Source organism: Trachinotus anak, unplaced genomic scaffold (assembly GCF_046630095.1).
Source record: "Trachinotus anak isolate AG129_WGS33_773 ecotype Australia unplaced genomic scaffold, CSIRO_AGI_Tana_v1 ptg000013l, whole genome shotgun sequence".
Classification (NCBI taxonomy): Eukaryota; Metazoa; Chordata; class Actinopteri; order Carangiformes; family Carangidae; genus Trachinotus; species Trachinotus anak.
Window position 1 is genome coordinate 22572380 of NW_027273864.1, and position 21086 is coordinate 22593465.

Consider the following 21086-nt stretch of genomic DNA (forward strand, 5'->3'; position numbering starts at 1 on the left):
TGTCTCATATTGAAGTCCTTCCTAGAAACACAACATTGCACGGTGTGGTTAAAGGCATTTTAATAGAATATAATACAAATAATTACAGCCATCCTCACTTCTGAAACATAGCCACTCAAAACATGGATTTCATACAGACCACTGATGCATATGTTAATTTTCTTTGTGAAGTTTTCATAATGAAAGAATCTTTGTGAGGGCACAACACCATCACAATGAAATCACACCAACGTCCTGAGAAGAATAAACATCTTCATGGTTTAGCGATGGACAAAAAAAACAAGGAATGGGAAAAAATATCCACATCTGTGCAAAGGTGAGATCAGTCCATCTGACGTCAGTCTTTGATGACTTCAGGATCCTGGTTTTCTGCTGCCAGTTTCAGCTGTTTTTGCCTCTCCATGTAGCGGTATCCTCGCATGACACACAGGTATCCTCCGTACACTGTCAGCAGCATCATTGAGGCAGAAAAAGCCCGATAGCTGAAGTCAGCCAAGCGCTTTCCAGACACCATGATGAGGATCCTGAAGGAACAAGGAACACAATGTCAGAACAGGATCAGCAGTAAAAGTACTTCACAGCAGTGCCAGAAAGAAATGTAAGTTCTTTAGGGTGACCAATAGAAATTGGGGATGTTGCCACACCACTTATAATGTGGTAGCCTCTTTAGATGTATTAAACAAAAAAAAAAAAAAATTAAATTGTGGTTAATTTGCTAGATTAGCCAAAGACCTTTTGTCTGGTCACTGTATCCTGTCCATTAACAGTAAATTCATTTCTCGCCATCTTGTGACACATCAATATTGCAATATAAAATAATATAAACCATGATCTGGCATTTTAGCCACATCACACTGACCTACATAAATAATTTATTAGGTACTCGCATTTTATACTTGCACTTAAAGTTAAGTGCAAGTATAAAGTAGTATAAATGTAAGTAGCTCCCTCTACATTTTAGTGGAACTGGTCTTTTACATTCAACATTTACCTGATAATATATATATTTTTTAATATACAAAACACTAAAATCATGAAAGATGATGTGATATTACATGAAATTAACCAGTAATATGGTTAAAAATAAGTTAAAAGTCAACCAGCGAAAATATTGATCTGCTGCTTACAAATGTATACATACATAATTATAAGCAAGACATATAATTTTCCCTGTACAACAACACTGAAACAAATCACTCTGAGTGCATTGTGCTGATGAAGTATGTTCTTTTACTGAATTGGAAATTTAGAGTTTATGCAAAGATCTAGCCGCCTGAAAAAAAAAAAAAAAAAAAAAAGATAAAAATAAATATGCAATGCTGCTATGAAGGGCGGATGTTTTATTTTCCTTATTTTAATTTCTAGTGTTTCACAACAACTTACGGATCACAATCTGAGCTCTGGCGTGAGTGACTGTGGCTCATTAACTCTCACAAGCAACGCAAAGAGCGACTGCTCATGTGAGGCACATTCATCATTTGATTAAAACCATCGGGTACATCTGGTTTAATGTCAATATACATTTAGTTCCACGTTTCCTCGACATAAAACATTTCACGTGTATCTCTACAAGCTAGCGACAGTCGCACAGCTTTCAGACTTCGCACACTGTTTTATCAAATTCCAAAAATCTCACGGATTTTTCACATCACTCAGACACTTTTGAGTTTGAGTTGTCTTACCTTTTATTTTTTTTTAAAGCACTAACAAACGCAGGTTGTCGCGGTTGTCCTCAATGTCAGCACACCGACATCTGAAGTTAGCACTCAAGCTAACTAACCTTCGCTTTCGTAAGGTACGGAATCTCGGAGGGGACGTATCTGTTCTTCTCACAAACCCATGGGTAAAATGCAGAGCGCCACCTATTGACCCGGAGACGATTCCCCGATTTAAACGTCGTCTTAAAATTCAAACTTTATCCATTAGCTTTCCTGTGAAGCCTCCGTGTGATCTGTGTTTTCTCTGTGTGCGCTAATGTTGTAAAAACTCATTTTAACAGCCCGCTTATAGGAAAAAGTCGAACGAATAGTAGCCCTACGCGTTTCCTATCGGACGCATTTCAGAGGCGCACACGTTACAATGGCAACATGTTCGACGAGTAGCGATCCCGCTGATGAAGTCAATGATCCAGGAGCCGCTCCTTATGGCAACTTCATCAACTATTACACATTTAATCCCCCGGAGAACCGCTTGAGTCTGATTCCGGCCACACTCCTTCAGGATCTAGGTTGCAGCGCCGGCCGCCAGACTACACTGATCCTGGACGTGGGATGTAATTCAGGGGTGTGTGAGACTGAGGTGTAACTGCCTATAAACTGGTTTTCAAATTGAAACTCCAATGTCTTCTGCATGTAAAGTTGGTATATAATATAGGACACATTTTATACAGCAGGATGAAAGAGGTTAAAGGGCCACTCCCGTGATTTCTTACACTTCAGGAATGGTCGGAACTGCAGTGGCAGAGTCTGAGATATCCTGAGTTTTACTCCCTAAAAAACCCTGAGCCGTTCATTTCTTTCATTAAACCTGGATGACATCAGGGTTAATTTGACAAACTTTGCTCATTCACAGAAGACTTTATACAACAATTGTTACAGTAGCACTCTCCATGATGAGTGAACTCAATTGGTGGATTGCCCCTTTAAATTACCATGGTGGTAAGAGCTGTCCTCTTTTTGTTTCCTCTGTGAATGGCAGGAGCTGAGTGTCGCCTTGTACAAGCACCTGGTGCAAGAGCCTGTGTGTGGAGAAGAGTCGGATGGGAGCAAAGTTCATCTCCTGGGCTTCGACCTGGACGAGGCTCTCATCCAACGGGCTCAGCAGACCAACCCTCTGCCCAGCAGCATCTCCTTCATCCCTCTGGACATCACTGCAGACACCAGCCAGCTGCAGGATTACATCAACCAGCACAACTGCTCCCACTTCCACCTGAGTCTGTGCCTGGCTGTCACCATGTGGGTCCATTTAAACCACGGGGACTCTGGCCTGCTGCAGCTTATCTCTCGCCTGGCCTCCATCAGCCAGCACCTCCTGCTGGAGGCCCAGCCTTGGAAGTGCTACCGCTCTGCAGCCCGGCGGCTGAGGAAGCTGGGATGCTCAGACTTTGACCACTTCAAGACACTGAAAATTCGCGGGGACATAGCAGAACATGCCAGGGAGCACCTGGAGAGACACTGCGGCATGGAGCTCATCCGGAGCTTTGGTAGCACTGCATGGGACCGAAAACTGCTGCTCTTCAGGAGGAAATGAGGCAGAGGGACAATGTGACGTTTCCATCTGCTGCTGGGAGATGACAAACCCAAAGAGACAAATATGGGGAATGACAGAAAATAGGATTGGAGTAGCTGACTGACATTATTCAGCATCAATTTGGATAATCAATTTTAATGTAAAATAACTAAAATGTTAAAAAAAAAAAAATCACTGGCTACAGCTTGCAGTTGCATATTATAACCCAACTATTATTATCTGTGTGTCAAGAAAATGAAATTATGACATTTAGGACTTCAACCTGCAATTATTTTCACTAATCTTTTAGTCGACATGTCAGGAAGTTATGAAAAATATCCATTAAAATTTGCAAGAGCCCGAGGTGACATCTTCAAATATCTTGTTTCGTCTGACCAACACCCCAAAGTCCCAAGATATTTATTCATTATTGATATAAAACTGAGAAAAGTAGCAAATCCTCATGGATGGTGAAGAAGCTGGAATCAAACAATGCCTGGGATTTCTGCTTAAAAAAATAATGGAAATCACTTTTTCAGTTATTATAACTATTGTCAAATCAATAGTTATAATAACTATTTACTCTCGAGTTTACTCTCGAGAGTAAATGGAAACTGGCAGCTGTAGCTCATTTAAATTATATTTCTATCTAAAATATGAAATAGTTTGTCATTCATTGCAATTGCTTAAATGTGATTTATCTGCCTCAACATTGAAGTGTTTTATTAATTAAAATAACTGCCAGATTACCTGGATTCACAACTGTTCACTTTATGAATGTGCAGTCAGTACTATGCAGATTAAATGATAAAACATTGTTTTTCATGAGGAAGTGGTGATTACCTTCTGTATCAGAGCTGACTGAAGCACAGTGGTCAAAAAGGAAAATTAACAACACAAAAACTTAAGCACGGCCTTTTAATTTTCATCATTTTAATTACAGAATACTAAAAATAACATTACATAAAATGTCTTTTTAAAAGAAACCATTGAATATTACAAAGGTTGTAAATTTTGTAAAGTTAGGATATAAAATCTTTGAACAATGGTGCATAATTGAAAAGAAAAATAATTTTCATAAAATGTATATATTAACTGTTCTACTACATAAAAAATGAGATGGACACAAATTGCAGACAGATGAGATGAGTAGACACCGCCATTACCGCAGTGATCTCTCCTTTTGAAGAAAGACTTGAGATGCACAGCACACACCACAATCAGCTTAAGTTCTCAAGTTATGTCTATATAAAAAAAAAAAAAAAAAAAAAAAGGGGAGAAAAAAAAGGGAGGGGTGAGAGGGTTTACGTTTTACACATCTTACAGAGGAAAACAAACGAGCTCAAGATACTACAAAAAGTGACTTGGTGACTGCTCCCAATATTCACACATCTCGATAGGTAAAAACCCGACTAAACTGGCCTTGGTTCCATAAACACATACCATTTTCCACAGGTTCAAGCTGTACAAAGAGTAGCAAAATTTTGAGAAACCTCATACTTAAATCATTCCACCAAGACAGGGAATGAATAATCAGTTGTCTTAGTCTCCACATACAGCCATTCCTATATCCTACTGTACAACTGGTCAGTCAGATCCACTGAAAGCTACCATGGTCACATAATTCATATCAGGAGGTCAACCTTAAGGAACTGGAATAGACTATACACAAGGGGAAGGAGGACAGGGTGGGGCATGCATAATCCAACAGTGTGCTTGCTTTCTCACTCTTCTCTCCGAGTTTCACATCATCCTGTGGCACATCGACGTGAGCCCTTGTTAAGATGTTTCAGTCGACACCACAGAATCGCTCCAGAAGAATCACCAATCGAGGACATTCAGCGCCTCTTCGAACCGCAGAAGTCTCTCTACATGTAGGACACACTGGCCAGTCATGTCCAAACAGAGGTATTTCATTAGTCTCCTGCCGTTTGGGAGACGCGTTGTGTCACATTTTTGGTAAACACACACAGATTTGGGGTGGGGGTGGGGGTTGGTCAACAGTTTATTAAGGTGTAGTTTCAAAAATGTCAAAGATATGGTTTTAATCAAGAGTTATGCTGAGTGGCAGAATCACTGTTTCTTCTATGCAGTAGTGGTTTCAGTGGCCCATGAAGCCAGGTGGAGAAATGCAGAGAAAAAGAGTGAACAAGAGAAGGTAGAAGGGAGACAGACAATAACCCAGAGGACATCTCAGAAGACAAAGGATGTCTGAGACAAGAGGCATTTGGGAAGAAATGAGGCGAGACACCAGCAGAGCCACTTGGTTTGGCTGGTCTGTTGCTCAGACAGCTGTAGTTTTGTCACCAGGGATCCAGAAGCTGCTGCTTATCATGTGAGCTAATAATGCTGTTTAGGTTCAGATGAGTCCCCCTGAGTTAGTGCACACATCAGAGTCAGGCAGGCCTCGCCCGCTTGTTCGTTAAGAAATCCACAAAAAGAAGCAATAAGGAATTTAAAAAAACAAAAAAAAACAAAAATCAATTCAGCAATTTCATAATCAAGCTTACAGTGAGCTTTGGAGAGAAAGAGCCCGTAGCAGTTTTACAAGTCTATGATTGGGGAAGGACTGAGTCAATGTCGTTAGTGTGGCGGGTGAGAAAAAGTTCAGGTGAAAATACGGCTCCCACAAAGCGATGCAGCCGACCTCTGAGTCCTGCTCATTTCCTGAAAACTCTTGAGAAGTATGCATTTTGTGTGGTGAATGTAATGTGCGTTTATGTAGTGCCCAACCAGAGACTGGGTTGTGTTTTACTGAGCATGCCCATACTTTTATACTGTAATCTGAACATCTGACATGATTCTCAAGTGGTCGTTGGTGCAGGTCTCCCCAGTAGGTGAGTGGTTGGGGATCTGGTCGGGTGCTGGTGTTGCAGGTTGCGCTAACTGTGCGTCAGTCACACAGACAGGTAGGTAGACAGGCAGGTGGGCTGTAACAGGAGTTGGGTCGCTGAGGCTAGATCAAAGGAGCCGTGTCCATTAAGCCTTTGTTGGGGTCCAGGCTGGCGAAGAAGCGGACGTCCCGGTCCTTGTCGGACTGCAGAGCCATCACTGTCTCTTCCAGATCGTCAGAGTAGGCACAGCCCGGCTCCTTGAAGTACGCTGTAAACCACATACAAGACTCTGTTACAGTAAAAACCAACCAGAACAAAGCTACAGGGTGTGTGTAAGAGAGAAGGGACAGAGTATGTGCTAAAGCAAGAATATGTAACTTTGGTAGTAACTGAGGAAGTAACACTCTCTTTCAGTGATAAACCACACCCTGTTCAGTTCAGCACACTTCCAGGTTACTGTTCCACAGCTTTACCTGGCAGTAAAGCAGTAGCTTATGACGGCTGATGTTAGCAAACTTGAGATTTTATTTTTAGGTAGCTCGCTGACTGTGACTGTTCTCTGCTTGTAGTACACATATACTAAATTTAGTTGCAGTGCAGTTGTGCTTTAAAGGTGTAGTTCAACATTTTGAAAATACACATTAACTTTCTTGCACCGAGTTTGATGAGAAAAGTGATACCACTCTTATGTCTGTATTGAGTATGGACCTAGATCCTGGAGGTAATTAGCTTAGCATAAAGACTAAAAGCACAGGGAAACAGTGCCAACACCTTTAAAGATCACAAATTATCACATTATATATCTCATTGGTATCTCCTAGGAAATCTAACCGACAGGTTGGAGTTTTATGTTCTGTAACCTTCTCAGCACTTTTCCCAAAAAATAAAAATTCCTTTAAATATATCAGTCACTTAATTTGCATTTACCTTTCTCCATGACACTCTGTCGTAGCGCCTTGGCCACCAGCACACGGACATTAGCCACCGGGTCTGAGGAGAGGCTGAGCAGGCTGGGCAGGAGGTGCTGGCTGAACTGCTCCATGGGCATACAATCCTCCTCCACTATGGCCTAAAATGTAAGGAAACATAAAAGTCACTCTTTTCTGTCATTAGGTTCTCTAACATAGTCATTACATACACAGACAGACAGTGTTTTGTCTGTATCCTTTCAGAAATACTGTTGGATAGCATGAAGTAGCACTAAATAAATAAAACTAAATTTTAACTGAACTTATGACAATTTTAAATCTAGAATCTTAAAATGTATGTTTTTAGAGAGAAATTCAAAGGAAATATCATTAAAATTGTTCCATTAGTAGTTCTGCTTCAAGCTCCAGACAATATTTAAACTGTGTTGTTGAAAAACTGGTAGGGAGATTGCACAAAAGCTCAAGTTTCATAATTTCATGCAAAGTTACGAGAGATAAACACGACAGACCTGGCAGATGAAGGCAAAGGCCTGCCTCCCCACCCACTTGGGACAGTGGCAGAACCTGACGGTGAGCTCGTTGATGAAGTTCAGGCCCAGATCATCAGCACCACATGCATACAGCTTCTGGAGGATCTCTACAACCTGATAAAACAGGAGGTCACAGCACAGTTAAAATATAGGTTTCTCAGACCACTGACAAGAGGTAAAACTGCTAATAATATGCAAGAAAAAGTTAATTTGCCTTCAAAGTTATTAGGAATTTGTCAAAAATGTGCATCAAGTTTAAAGTCAGGCAATGGACTTGTTCATGGAGTTGGTCTTTACAGAATATGAGAAAAGAATATGAGATGAAAATATGAGATGCTGTCTGCTTTAACTATAGTGAAAGCTACATAGACTGAAAAGTTTACACTGTCATTTAAAGGACTACTTTAACATTTTAAAGAATATGCTGATTGTCTTTATTAGCGAGAGTTAGTTAAGACTGATGCCATTCGCAGGTCAGTGCAGTTAACATGAAGCTACTGCCAACAGCCTGCTAGCTCAGCTTAGACTGGAAACAAGGGGATATGGCTAGTCTGGCTCTTTCACCCCTAAAGCTCACCGATTAACACACTGTATCTCATTTGCTTAATCCATACAAAAACAAAAGTGTAAAAATACTCTATTGTGCCTTTATTGTTAGTTTGTGCAAGACTTTCATTAAGGGCTGCAGTGCCTTCCTGGAGTCTCAGGGAATATAATGCGAGTCTTTCTCGTCAGGAATACGAGAGTTAACCAAAATGGCAAACTATTCCTTTAACAAGTAAGAATTTAGCAGGTGTATAAGTGCCCTCTAAGTGACTACGTAACTACTCTCTAGTGCCCTCATAGCCAAGCTAAGATGATCAAACACAACCATCTGTCAGGGTATGACTTTATCTCATAACAGCACATACTGATCATAATCCAGCTTTGTGACTCGATTCCCTTTTGTTTTGGTTTTCCAGAGTTTCTGCTGACCCAACCATCTGACACAAGCTGCCAATGTTTCTCCTCCCCAGATGTTCCCTACACCAGCAAAAAACCCAAATCATGCAATTTTTGGTAAACTTACCAGTTTGTATGAGATCCACCTGACCTCAGAGACCTTGTCAGAGCAGAGCGTGAGTGCTATCTGTCTGAGGTAGTCATACACATCGTAATGGCTGTACAACTCTATGATCAAGATCAGCTGCCTGGAAGGAGACATGGAGGGAGCAATTAACATATTAAAATACAAATAACCAAGATAAAATAGATCGCAATATAAAATTGTCTATTTTGCATAAAAATCTGTAAATAAAAATAAATAAATAAAATTGTTTTGTTGAAACTGACTAGTAAATTGACTGCAGAAATAAATTTAACCAATACATTATGTTACAAGAGAAGAATTCAGCCCTGCCATTCTGTCAATCAGCAGGGTACTGATTGGAAGTCAGTCGAGATAAGCTAAAATGTAAATGCAATTATTTCCAAAATCCTTCCTGACTGGAAGAGGAAAAAGAGACGTACTCTGCCAGCTCATATCTGAATCTCCAGTTGCGACTGTTGTCCGTCACCATGAACTCCTGCAGCTGGTACAGATATTCTCTCCTCTTGTCTGCGTGGAGCAGCTGTAGCAAAGAGATGCACATAAACCTGCTTAGTTATCTGCTGTTACTTGTAGACCAACTATTCTATGTCAAATCATAACAGAGCCATCCTTGCACCCGAGTCCTTTTTGTCATCATATTCACAACAGTATTGCTTAAGCGTAATATGAGAAGCTGTATGAAAAATATGACAAAATTACTAATCTTGCCCTCAAAATTATTATCACATTTTGAACAGCTGTAGATCAATCTATGACTCTTACCTTGAGGAAGTCATACAGGTGCTTGAGCACACCAATGCGGACCTCGTCCAGGTCTTTGAGGAAACCATTAAAGATTGGGACCAGATCAGCTGCCGTCAGCTGGTCTCCCAGGATAACTGCCAGCTCATGGATAGAGAAAGCCAGCGTACGCCGCACCTTCCACTAAGAGAGGGGAGGTAGGAGGGAGAGAGACAACAAAGTATTATAGCATCAGCCATGAACAAGCAAGTATAAAATAAGAAGAAAAAAAACTATTGTGTTCTTGTGTTTTTAAAGTTGTTGAAAAGGTAGTAAAATCATTTAGTAAAATAAATGACTGAGAAACGGATCATTTATATGAAGCCCTCAGTAACTGGTAATGGTTCACTGTAATTCTGCCAAGCTAACGCTGACATTCAGTGCTGATAATGAAGAAAAGTGTGACCGAGGACCATCACGCTGTCACTGCTGCTGTTTGAGGTGAAGCAACAGTTCACTCTGTACATTTCCTTTTCTTGCTCACATCCTCAAGAAATGCACTTACACAACAAGAACTGTCATGTTAAGGCCACTGTATACTATTCAACTTTGAACAGTATAAAAAAAAAACAAAACAAAAAAAAATATCTGAATTACTGCCTTGCTGTTGTATGCCTCTGCCACTCAGACTATTCAGATTACATCTGTTTATCCAAAGTCATATAAATATCAACCATTTGTGTGAAATTTTGTCATAATTGCTGTGTGAACTCTTGAGTAATGGCTAAAAAACGTTTTGTGAGGTCACACTGATATTGACTTTGACCAGTAAAATCTAATCAGTTTGTCCTTGAGTCCAAGTGAACGTTTGTACCAAATTTGAAGAAATTCCCTCAAGGTATTATGCTCACAAAGCCAAAACCATCTTTTGTGAGGTCACCGTGATCTTCACCTTTGACCACCAAAATCAGTTCATCCTTGAGTCCAAAAGGACATTTGTGGAAAACACTAACCTCCACTGCTGATGCGGTTTGTTTTAATTGGTAATCAAGACATTACCGATGATCAGCCTACAAAACGACCACATCTTGAAACATTCCATTTTATCAATATATAGACCAAGAGTATATAAGTACAATCTTCTTATGGCAGAAACCCCAGAGCTCCAAAGTCAAAATTACTTATCCTTGAGCTGAGATATTTTAAAATGAGCTTTACTTAGAGCAATCATTCTGTCACAGTATGGCCTATATTTTTCATGCAGTTGAAGCAGCAACTGTAATCCCCCATACCCTCTTGATTTCCCATTTCTCTGCTTACCTGCACATCAGTAGCAAGGGTTTCATATGTGTCCTTGAGGCAGTGCCAATTCTGTCGTCCCAAAGTAAGAGCAACTCCCGGCAGGCTGAAGGCACAGTGTTTGGCTATCTCTGTATCCACTGTCTGGGCCCGGGCTGGGTCCGTCATAGAGAGGTACTGATCCAACAACTGCTGGGGGATGACATTCTGGAGACACAGAGAGAGATTAAAGAGTTCAATGATCGAATCGGAAAAGGGATGTGCAGTGAGAGCTTATTTAATAATCCATATGTGAGCTAATCAATACCAACACTAAGGCGCAGATCAATACTTCCAGGATGTGTGAGAGCAGTGCTTACTAACCTGGATCTTAGGCTTATCCTCAGACACTGGGCTGTGAGCTGAGTCTTCCTTTCCCTCCTCCTCCACACTCTCAATCAGTTCAGACTCCTGAGGAGAATACAAATATCCACACACAGACCATTAGGGAGCAAACAGATACCTGTGTTTACTGGGACACAAAAATCACAATTTATTGGAGCCCAGTAAACAAAATCACAATTTATTGGAATATCTATATTTTTTTTTTATCCAGCCCTAGTTGCTAGCCCACTGTCAGTTAAATCTGATCAAGCCACACACACACAATCCTGATAAAAATAGGCTAGCAGAGTTTTTGAGTGTTAAACACTTGATAAATAATTAGTAACCAAGGTTTTTTTTGTTTTCAAACATAACTTTCAATATTGCTGATTAACCATGCATTCATTGAAAGCAATTTCAGGGTATTTAAAACATGATAAGGCCTGATGATGTAAGATACATCCATTTAATGCAGTGGTGGTGCCATCAACGGGAGAAAACACTCCTTGTATCAAGTATAATTCCACCTTTAGTTCAATAAACGTATGTAGTTATTTCTGCGTAGCCATATAACATACAACAGCTGGCTTAACACACTGCGATAATCTGAATAGTCTCGTACTAGAACAGGGGAGTCAGGGGGAGACTCTTCCTGGTCCTCCAGGGGCTCTGTCTGTGTCTCTTCGTCTCCTTGCTCCTGGATGGGGCTTGACTCCAAAGCTGGAGGAGTTTCCGTTGTTTGCTCCTCTTCTGTGGGGCTCTCCTCACTCTCTGACTGAACCTCCACAGATTTGCTCTCCACAGAAGGGCTCTCAGTGTCACTCTCAGGTTGCACTTCTGGCTCGGGTTCAGTCGGGCTGTTGTCTGTTGGGCTGTTGTCTGCTGGATTGTCGAGCTGGGCTGCCTTTAGAGCTGCTGACAACACCTGGACTTGAGCTGGAGGTAAATTACACATGCACAGCTCAATCTATATGCCATTACAGAGCCAAAATAAATACAGTGACAGCAGGTGATCAAATGTAATTCACAACAATTCTGGCTCCGTATACTCACCTTGCACATCAGGGTCATCCATGTGCGGTTGCAAACAGTCCAAAACCTTCTGGATCTGGTCACTTGTAGCTTTGCCATGGCTTGGCTTGGAATTAGGAAAATTATCTTCAGGTTCCTCCTCTTCCTCTACTTCTTTCTCTTTCCTTTCCTCCTTTTCTGTCACATGCTCTGATGTTTGACAACTCAGCATCTCCAGTTCCCCGCTGATGTCTGGTAAAGGAGGCCTCCAGTAGTGGAAAGAATTAAAGTTCTCATCTGTCTGCTCCGTCTCTCTTGTGTTCTTAGCGTTGTTTGTACTCGTAGGGGTGCCATTGCTGTTTGAGACGGTCAGGGTGAAACTGCTGTGCATCTCTCCAGGAGCCGAAGTGTGGTTGTCATCAAAGTTGTGCATGTCCTCGCTGTCAGCTGCTGACATGTGCTCTGGGGATGGTGTGGCACGTCCATCCTGGTTGGGAGGTGTGTGAGCAATGGTTCTTTCTGTGTGGCAGCCGCTGATGTCGGTGCAGTTTAAGGAGTTTAGGGAGCAGTCGCTGAAATGGGAGCAACAACATTTATAGGAAAACATACATACTTAGATCTAATACAGAATAAAGGAGAGAGAATGTACTAAAACGTGTCATTAACTTCTTTGTAAATGTTCAAAACAGTGCTTCAAAATTGGTCAAATCTAGTCAAAGTGTAGATCGAAGCATTTAGGGTAAATTTCAAACTCTATACAGTAACACTATGCAGGTGAAAATGACAAAAAAAGTGTTCAGTATTCAGTAAAGTATTCAGGGTAAACTCTATGTCAACTTCAATTCATTGTATTTCCGTGTTCTGGAAGAGAAACCTTGAGACAAAAAGGATAAAAACTGGTCTGTCCCGTTTAAAGCCAGTGAATTATGACCGTGATTCACTGGGCTAATGACGCAACACTTTAAGCCGTGTCTGTGCCACCACATTCTCATACTGGCATTGTGCCACAACATATAGTTGTGATTTTTGTCTGAACTGATATATCGAGTTCACTAACTACAACTACAATACAATCTTCAGCTAGCTATGTGTCTCATTTATATCTGTTGTTGCAGCGGTGGTGAGGTTCACGTGGTCTTACCATTCTGATGTACACCTGGGAACCTCTAGTAGGGCACCATCCTCTCTGAAGTGAAGGCCTGTGCTTGAGGGGTTGGCAAATGTGGAAATGAAACGTCCCAGAGACTGAAAGGCAGCCTGGCGCACCTGGAAGTGGAGCAGGAAGGAATCTGTCAGTTTAATTGTGACTACAAGGAAGTTTATTAGGTTTTTAGGCCAATCATCCAAATTTAGTTAAAGTCTTAAAGTATTAACAAACAGGATTGTATGGGTCACCATTGTAGGGGCCACCAGAGCCGGATTTAGTCCAAAATAATACACAGATGTGGACAAAAGAACCAAACGCAGTTCTGTTTCTACTAGGCTGAGTGTAGACAGACAAGATCACACAGGTCAGTCGGAGCAAACTGTCAGCACAGTGATAAATTTTGGCCTGCTTGTGGAACTTAATGGACATGGGTACATGCACACATTTCTATGTGCGGCCACCTGAATACTTAAGGCTTCACTCTGCTGAGACTTTAAGACCAAAACACTGATTAACTGAAACCTAATTTTTTGTGTTTTTTGCACCCAGTTTGAAAGTATGTGAAACTAGCAGTTAAGTGCTGAAAGTTATGAGGATTTTCCCTTTTTCCAGTCAATTCATTCCTATCCTGACACTTCACCTAACAGTACTGAAAAACAGAAATTGTCATCTAAATAGACAAAGTAAAAAGCACAAAATCAGGAACAGGGTGTATACAGTGCTGAGGAAAACAAACTTTCTACATTCAAGAGTTGAGCAACAACTACCCTATTTTCATCATAGTACAGAGAGGTTACACATAAATGTGTTGGTCATTTTATGCAATTGTATGAATTACAATTTTTCCTTTCTGTGTGTGTGTGTTTGAGTGTGTCTTACCCAGCGGGACTGGTCACTGATGAGGCTGATGAACAGGGGGGACAGTTTTGCACGTCGCACCTCTGGAGAGGTGGAATTGGAGACCATCATGAAGCACTCAGCACAGGCCTTCCTGATGCCCCACAGACTGTCTGAGCACAGATCGAAGAACTTGGGCATCTATGTTAGAAGTAAAACCAAGTCAGTACAAGTAAAGCCAAGTCAGTAAACCTTAAAATTAACATTGAGTGTTTGAACTGTGAAGGAATTTGTAAACACCAAGGGTGCAAACAAACAACAACACCTAACTTGACAAATTACATATGATGTGTTATGTGTTAAGTACTGACTCAGGAAAAGCATGAAGGACACCAATGATCACCTTTCATGTTACATAATGATGTAAATAAGTAATGAAAATGGAGTCTCACCAGTAGTTTTTCTGTGGCCTCCTGACCCACAATAGAACAAAACTCTCCAAAATTTGCAGCACAGACCTGTAATAGATGAATAATACAAACATAAGTACAATGACACGGAACTTCAGAGCCAAATCAATAATAATAATAATTTATAACATATATAGACAAAAGCCGAGATAGATTCAATAACACATACTTTCAAAAAGTATGATCATTACATAGACTACTGAGGTTGCTACATTTCTTTTAGCTTAATTACATAGTATTTCTGTAGGATTTTCATTCCTATGTGCTATGGTTAGGTGGCCATCACCTAGCAACATGAGACGGGTTATTGTATAATGTCCTGGGGTTATCTGCATTGTTCACATGCATTATTTACATGAACCCTCCCCACTGTTCTGGCGTCTGGACTGAATGATCTGACTGTTCAGAGAAGCCAAACTGAACTACAGTGATTTGATCGTATCTATGACTTTGTTTTCCACAATTCTCTCACAAAAAGTGCTAAAAAAAATATTCACCATGTCAGACCACCTTTGCAGCACTGAAAAACTTTTCCCCAACTGGCACCAGTTACACCAGAGAATTAACATTCCTCAGACAACAACAGCATAGTGTGGACTAAGTTGATGTGCAAAACCGAATTAAAGCAACCTCACAGAGTTATTGAATTTATCCTCGTGGAACTCCAAAACACAATTAAAGTCTTGCTAAAGTAAGTGCTGGGTCTGTTATGACCACAGTTTGAATCAGAATATCTTGTAGGTTGATAATCATAAAGTAATTTCAGATTGTTAAATATATCTTGATCTTTAAGTTGGAGAATGTAAACAGGGTTTGGAGGTTGTTACCTTGCGGACTTGGAAGAGTCTGGCATCACTGCACAGGTCACAGAAACGTGGCAATAGCAGATGCTCCACTGTGTCTTTGCTCAACATAGTGACAACTTTACACATGATCTGTAAGGGGACACATATGGAGAGCATTTAGTGCCATCACAACTCAGACTGTGCTTCAATGACAGAACCATTTTACATTGATGACTGAAAACTAACCCTTTTAAAGAAAGCCAAAAAATGTGCCACTGAGTATTAAGACTGGACAGTAAGTGTGTGTTAGTGCTGTGCGAGAGCTATATAGGAGATTATGTGTGTCTCTAGAGGCTGAACCTGATTTGAGAAAGCTTGAATTGGGTCAACTGACTAAGAACATAGCTAACACCTAAATACAATATAAATAATAAAATATAAATAGACAGTTAAAGTCTGTGCGTTAAATTCAAAATGATGCATTAGAAATTCATACATTCAGCAAATGCATTTATACTTTGACAGTTCAATAACACATGACACATTTCAATTTATATAATTCATAAACAATCTCTGCTAGCATCAGTCATGCTCCATCAAAAAAAGAGCCTGTTGACTGGATTAGACACAGGCGCTGACTGATCACCATGAAGTAGTAACAGAAACCCACTCTGCTGAGCCTTTACAGTCCAAAGCCAGTTTGTCTTGGACCTCGTGTTTTTTAGTAATATTTCACCATTATTGTTTTTTGCCGTAATAATGAACAACAGACACTTATATATATATACATATACAAATAAATAACACAAGTGGATTTCCTTACAGCAACAGCCTCTATTTTGTAGTCATCGTCACTCCTGGGTTCTGTGAGGTCCAGCAGAACTGGACAAACTTTGGTCTCCATGTCAGCTTTAGAGATGAGGCCCTGCTCCAACAGAACGAGCAGCGCTGCCTGGCTTGTCTTCCTCACCTGGAAAAAGCAGGTTTTTTAAATAAAAAACAAAATGCGCACAAATAAATATGATTGCTTATTTTTTTTAACTTCACTTATTCTTTTGAAGTTAAGAGAAAAACTCACAAAAAACAACATCTAATATGTTGAAAATACAAAATACAAAAAAAAGTATATTCTTATTGGGTAGTGATGTTTCAAATTTTTTAATTGTACAGGTCAGTTAAAAAAAAACCTGTAAATCTGAAACCTACCTGGTTATTTGGGTCAGTCAGATACCGGACTACAATTGGTACCAAGTATCTTGAGAAAGCAGCTGGGAAGTTGGGCCGACTCTCATGTAAAAACATAGCAATGTTGGGAACCTGCTCCATCAGTTCTGCTCGCACTGTTGGCTCTAAGTACACACATCACATTATATGATTAATGAACAAAGATAAAATGCAGGCATTAAGGGGCCACAAGTGTTAATGAACTTTCAGCCATGTGGAGATTAAATCCAAAAAGAGATTAATTATGCTTATCAAAAATACAAATATTAAACTGAAGCCTAATTAGGTTAGGAAGAGACATGACCACTAAAAATGAAGATGAAAAGAAAAATGTATCTACCTCCATCTTCTGACATTCTGGCAACTGTCTCCATGACACTGATAAAGTCATTTTCATTGTCACTGAACTCTCGAAGCACATCAAGCAGGCCACGAGCCACGATTTGCCTAGAAAGCAACAGGAGCTTCAAGTTAGTAAACTGCCGCCAAAACCTACGAGTGCTGGGTGCATACAGTGTAACACGCAGCACTGACATTTCCCACACATGTACTTGGAAATGACAGGAGGGCTTGAACCCTGCAAAGCTGAGTATGAAAAGCATGAAGACAGGAGTTAAACGTGTGTGTGGAGACAGCAGAGCAGTACTAAATGTTTGCAGAGGAGCTGTGATTAAACCGTTCAAAAACCGCATGCCAAGTTTATCTGGAAGGTTTTTACTATTTACAAAGCAGAAAGTATCACATTAAAATCCACACATAACACAAAGTATCCTTTAAACCTATTATAAACAGGGACTACTGTTGTCAACTTAATGCCATGTTCAGACAGACACCATCCACCCAGGGATCTACTTTAAGTCTTTCTGCATTCCTGCACTATAGAGTTAAAACAGGTATGTGATTAGTAAATACACAGGAATGCAGACAGTTGTTCAGATGACTATGAAAAAAACATGTCTAGAGATGACTTGAGATTGTAGCATGTGTCAGTCTGACATCTCAATTTCTGATGTGAGGTTTATGATACAATTCATATCTGAATACAATTAATACAATAAATCTGAAAAAATTGACAAATTACACAAACTTATGCCATTACTTATTTGAGTCACAAAACTTTTCAGCAATGTTTTCACTGCAATTCGTGACCCATCTGACAATCTTTTTTTTTTGTTTTTATTAGTGCAAATAATACATTTTCTTGTTTTCTTTTGGTTAGCATTTATTTGGCTTTCTTAGCAAGCACTCACCTGACAGTGTTTATCTCCTTTACATACATACACTATTTTATCCTTGAAGAAAAATACAAATTGTAAAGTTGCCTCATGTTAGTCTGGGCTGGAGTGACCAAAAAGCATCTACACTGTCAGGAATTATGTTGGGAATCACAGGTTTGTACAATTGAAATAAAGCTATAATCGTCATTATGAGGTAAACTATCCATTTCCGTGACACATGGAAAGACTCAAACAGCAAAATAATTTGACTGATCTAAAAAATATATATTGCTCTTTATTATTTGTCATTTTATTGTGAACTTGTTTGTCCCCGTCAGCATCCTGTAGGAATGATGACTCAGTTTTCCCAGTGATCTGACCAGTGTGTAGTCAGGCTATTAGCAGGTTTTCCTTTGATCCTCTGAAGTTAACCTGTTCTGGAGCAGGTTAGCTTTTCACCATGGTGATCTACTCCAGTTACCATGGTAATCTATCCTTGTTAAAGTGAGTCAGTTTTGTGAACCCAGAAAACCTGAATAAAGTCCAAACATAGCTTGATAACCCACTAATCTTGCTTGTGGCACAGGCCTCTGATTGTCTGATGTTAAGCATTTTGTCTGGTTTTGGATGTTTCCTGTGCACAGGGTTTCACTTACCTGTTGAAAACATTCTCACTGAAGGCATACTTTTCTAGCCTCCCGAGAGGAGTTAGGTTGTCTTGTCCTGCATCAAGGAAGGCTGTGATGCGGATGCCGTCACACTCTGAACCATAGTCATCAAATCCAACTGTGGAAGGGAGAGGAAAGTAATTTTAGAGATACACAAATTGGAGCAATGTCTGAAACACACTTATAATGCCTACAAAAATAAAACATTTATCATAAGGACGCCGACAGATGTACCACAGTAGTTACAGTGTCATGTTGATGATACTGAGTCACGTTAAATGTCAGGAATGAAGAATCTCCAATGAACAGATAAAGCAGAAAGGTTCAAGTCTGACTGATTATTCCATTTAATGGCCCAACTGTATATACACACTGGCTTTGCAGTTGGATATAAACGCTGTTTCATCACCCTGGGTAATGCAGACAACGGGGACCGCTGGTCTGTATAACTGCTAATAATAGCATAGTGTAAAACTCTGAAATACTGTTGACAGCTTTAAATTTCACATGGGTGAATGGGGTTGCCCAGAAAGATGACACTTCCACATACGGCCTTCCATATATTCCATATATGTTTGATGTGATTTTGTAAGCAAATTAAAATAACTGGAGTACTTACAGTCATCCAAATCATCATGGCCATCTTCAAAGTATAAAGATAGACCTGCAAAGCAAGACAATTAGATGGGTGGATGGGTGGAACATACCATCACTGTCTCTATACACCAGTCTACTGAACAAAATAAAAGGAGTTCTGGGTTCGCAGGCTTACAAGCTGTCAATTACTAAGAAGGGACAAAGTCTCCTTCAATAGCACCGACAGTAAGTCACTGTGGTCACGCTGATTAATCACTCTGCAAAACTGAAACATGCTATCACAGGACATTGTCGTAATACTGGTAAGAGAAGAAATCAAACAAGTCAGTAAATATCAAAGTAATGTTTTACCCAGATCCCAAGCAGGAAACCAGAGGCTATTAATACTTGTTTTGGGTTTTTTTTTATCTTTATTTGAATTTAACAACCCTTTTATAGTCCATTGGTGACACAATTGTGAATTGGGGGTTGAATACATGATTATTTTCTTTATTGATTAATCTTTAGATTTTAGTATGATTACTCTTTGGGTTAAAATGGTCAGACAATAGTGAAAAATTACAGTTTTCTCACAGTCAGATTTTTCTAAAGCACAATGTCAAAAACAACATGTTTTTTTGTCTGATAAACAGTCCAAACTCCCCCCCCAAAAAAGTCAGTTAACTTTCATATAATATACAGAAAAGCAGTTCATAATTATATAGTATTGATTATCAAAATAGCTGTTGATTAATTTTCTCTCGAACAACTAACAGATTAATGGAGGACCTGTTCAGCTCTCATGTCAATAAAGGGGAAACATTAAAGCTACGAAAATCAGAATTCTGATCTAGCTGGTTCAAAATTATATTTGTAGTTTGGCTTCCCATTATCATGTAGTCCTATTAGAGAGTTTTATTAAGAGGTGAGTTTCATTTTCATAACGCCTTAACATCATATTTAAGTGATAACATAACATACAGACACTACAGGAAGACTTTGTTTTAGGATTTGTATTCAGTACCACCAAGTCCTCAACACAGGACAATAGTAGGGTAGCGTAGTCAAAAGAAAAGCCCAGAAATAAATCCAAGAAGGCGAAGCATGTGGTGGGATGGCTAATGCCTGTGTTTACAGCTGGGCAAGCAAGGGAATGTGCTCCAAACATGAAAACAACTCCTATCTCGCTGAAAATATACATTAAACGTGTTTTTTCATGAGTGGAGTAAATAACGTTACGAGTGTGTTTAGTAACACCACTAGACCAGGTTGGCAAAGAACAACATTTCTCCTTTGTTGTGGTATAAAGGAGGATTTGGTCAGCTTATGGCTGAAAATGACTTTAGCAACTTGGCTAACGTTAGCTAGGTCACCTCGCTAGCTTTTGCTATGACAACAGTTCGATAATAAACGCCCCAGAAGGCGTGCGATAGTGTCCAAATACAGGAGACAGTGGTGATTTAAATATTTAACTACAGGTACTGAGAAGTTATACGCTTAAATTTGGACTCAAGGCCACCCATTTCGATAACGCTGAGTAGCTTTCGTTAGCTAGCTAGCGGTGCTAAGTTTGCTAACACGGCTAGTCCAGCCCTTTCGCTTGACCTGAAGCTAACACTTCGCCTTGGAATAGCGCAAATGTAGTGAAGCAGGCGCCGCTGTTTTATTAGTTTCAACTCTGATGAGCTTAACGCAGCTTTAAAAGTGCCAGAACTGCGTCAAAGTACATAGGAAAACACTCTTTAAAAAAGTGCCATTACCTGCCATCTTGAGTCTCGGCTCGGCTATGCGGGGCCGCCGTCCCGGTGAGGGCTGTCACCGCACAGCTGTCACTCAAACACGGCAGCAAACTACTTCCTGAGAGCACTTCCTGACGCTGGTGTTCACCGGTGGTTTATTCTGTAACAAGTTCAGCGGATAAACAGTTTCTCAGCTTGGGCACAAACGCGACATAACCGGGCATAAATAACAGCCCATGGGCTTTGTGTGTCTCCTAACACACACACACACACACATACACACATACACACACAAAAAAAAACCGAGCAGAGCAGTCACATGACCACAGAGTTCAAGATGGAGACGGAGCGATTTGGAGGCTTCACTGTTAGCTAGTTAGCTTGTTTACTATAAATCACAATATGGCAAATACGACGGG

General features: G+C 40.1%; 3 protein-coding genes across 4 annotated transcripts; 1 reads left to right on the forward strand and 2 right to left on the reverse strand.

The window, feature by feature from the left end:
- Positions 1–197: 197 nt before the first annotated feature.
- Positions 198–1817, reverse strand: cox14 (cytochrome c oxidase assembly factor COX14). Its single transcript, XM_071494419.1, has 2 exons — positions 1683–1817; positions 198–524 (listed from the first exon to the last, which is right to left on the reverse strand). The coding sequence occupies exon 2, from the start codon at positions 512–514 to the stop codon at positions 338–340; it is 177 nt and encodes a 58-aa protein (XP_071350520.1). The 5' UTR covers positions 515–524; positions 1683–1817; the 3' UTR covers positions 198–337.
- A 135-nt stretch (positions 1818–1952) lies between these two features.
- On the forward strand, positions 1953–3404 carry bcdin3d (BCDIN3 domain containing). 2 transcript variants are annotated; one of them, XM_071494416.1, is made up of 2 exons: positions 1953–2298; positions 2698–3387. In XM_071494416.1, the coding sequence occupies exons 1-2, from the start codon at positions 2080–2082 to the stop codon at positions 3247–3249; spliced, it is 771 nt and encodes a 256-aa protein (XP_071350517.1). In that variant the 5' UTR covers positions 1953–2079; the 3' UTR covers positions 3250–3387. The 2 variants fall into 2 exon arrangements, with proteins under 2 accessions (XP_071350517.1, XP_071350518.1); XM_071494417.1 differs by having other exon boundaries at positions 1960–2283; positions 2698–3404.
- Positions 3405–4131: 727 nt separating this feature from the next.
- On the reverse strand, positions 4132–20932 carry ppp4r1l (protein phosphatase 4, regulatory subunit 1-like). The gene is made up of 20 exons (XM_071494411.1): positions 20689–20932; positions 18972–19016; positions 18341–18470; positions 16808–16914; positions 16450–16592; positions 16067–16213; positions 15286–15393; positions 14441–14506; positions 14031–14189; positions 13146–13270; positions 12047–12576; positions 11616–11929; positions 10994–11080; positions 10652–10837; positions 9374–9535; positions 9031–9131; positions 8591–8711; positions 7501–7635; positions 6990–7131; positions 4132–6330 (listed from the first exon to the last, which is right to left on the reverse strand). The coding sequence occupies exons 1-20, from the start codon at positions 20693–20695 to the stop codon at positions 6185–6187; spliced, it is 2961 nt and encodes a 986-aa protein (XP_071350512.1). The 5' UTR covers positions 20696–20932; the 3' UTR covers positions 4132–6184.
- Between the last annotated feature and the right edge of the window lie 154 nt (positions 20933–21086).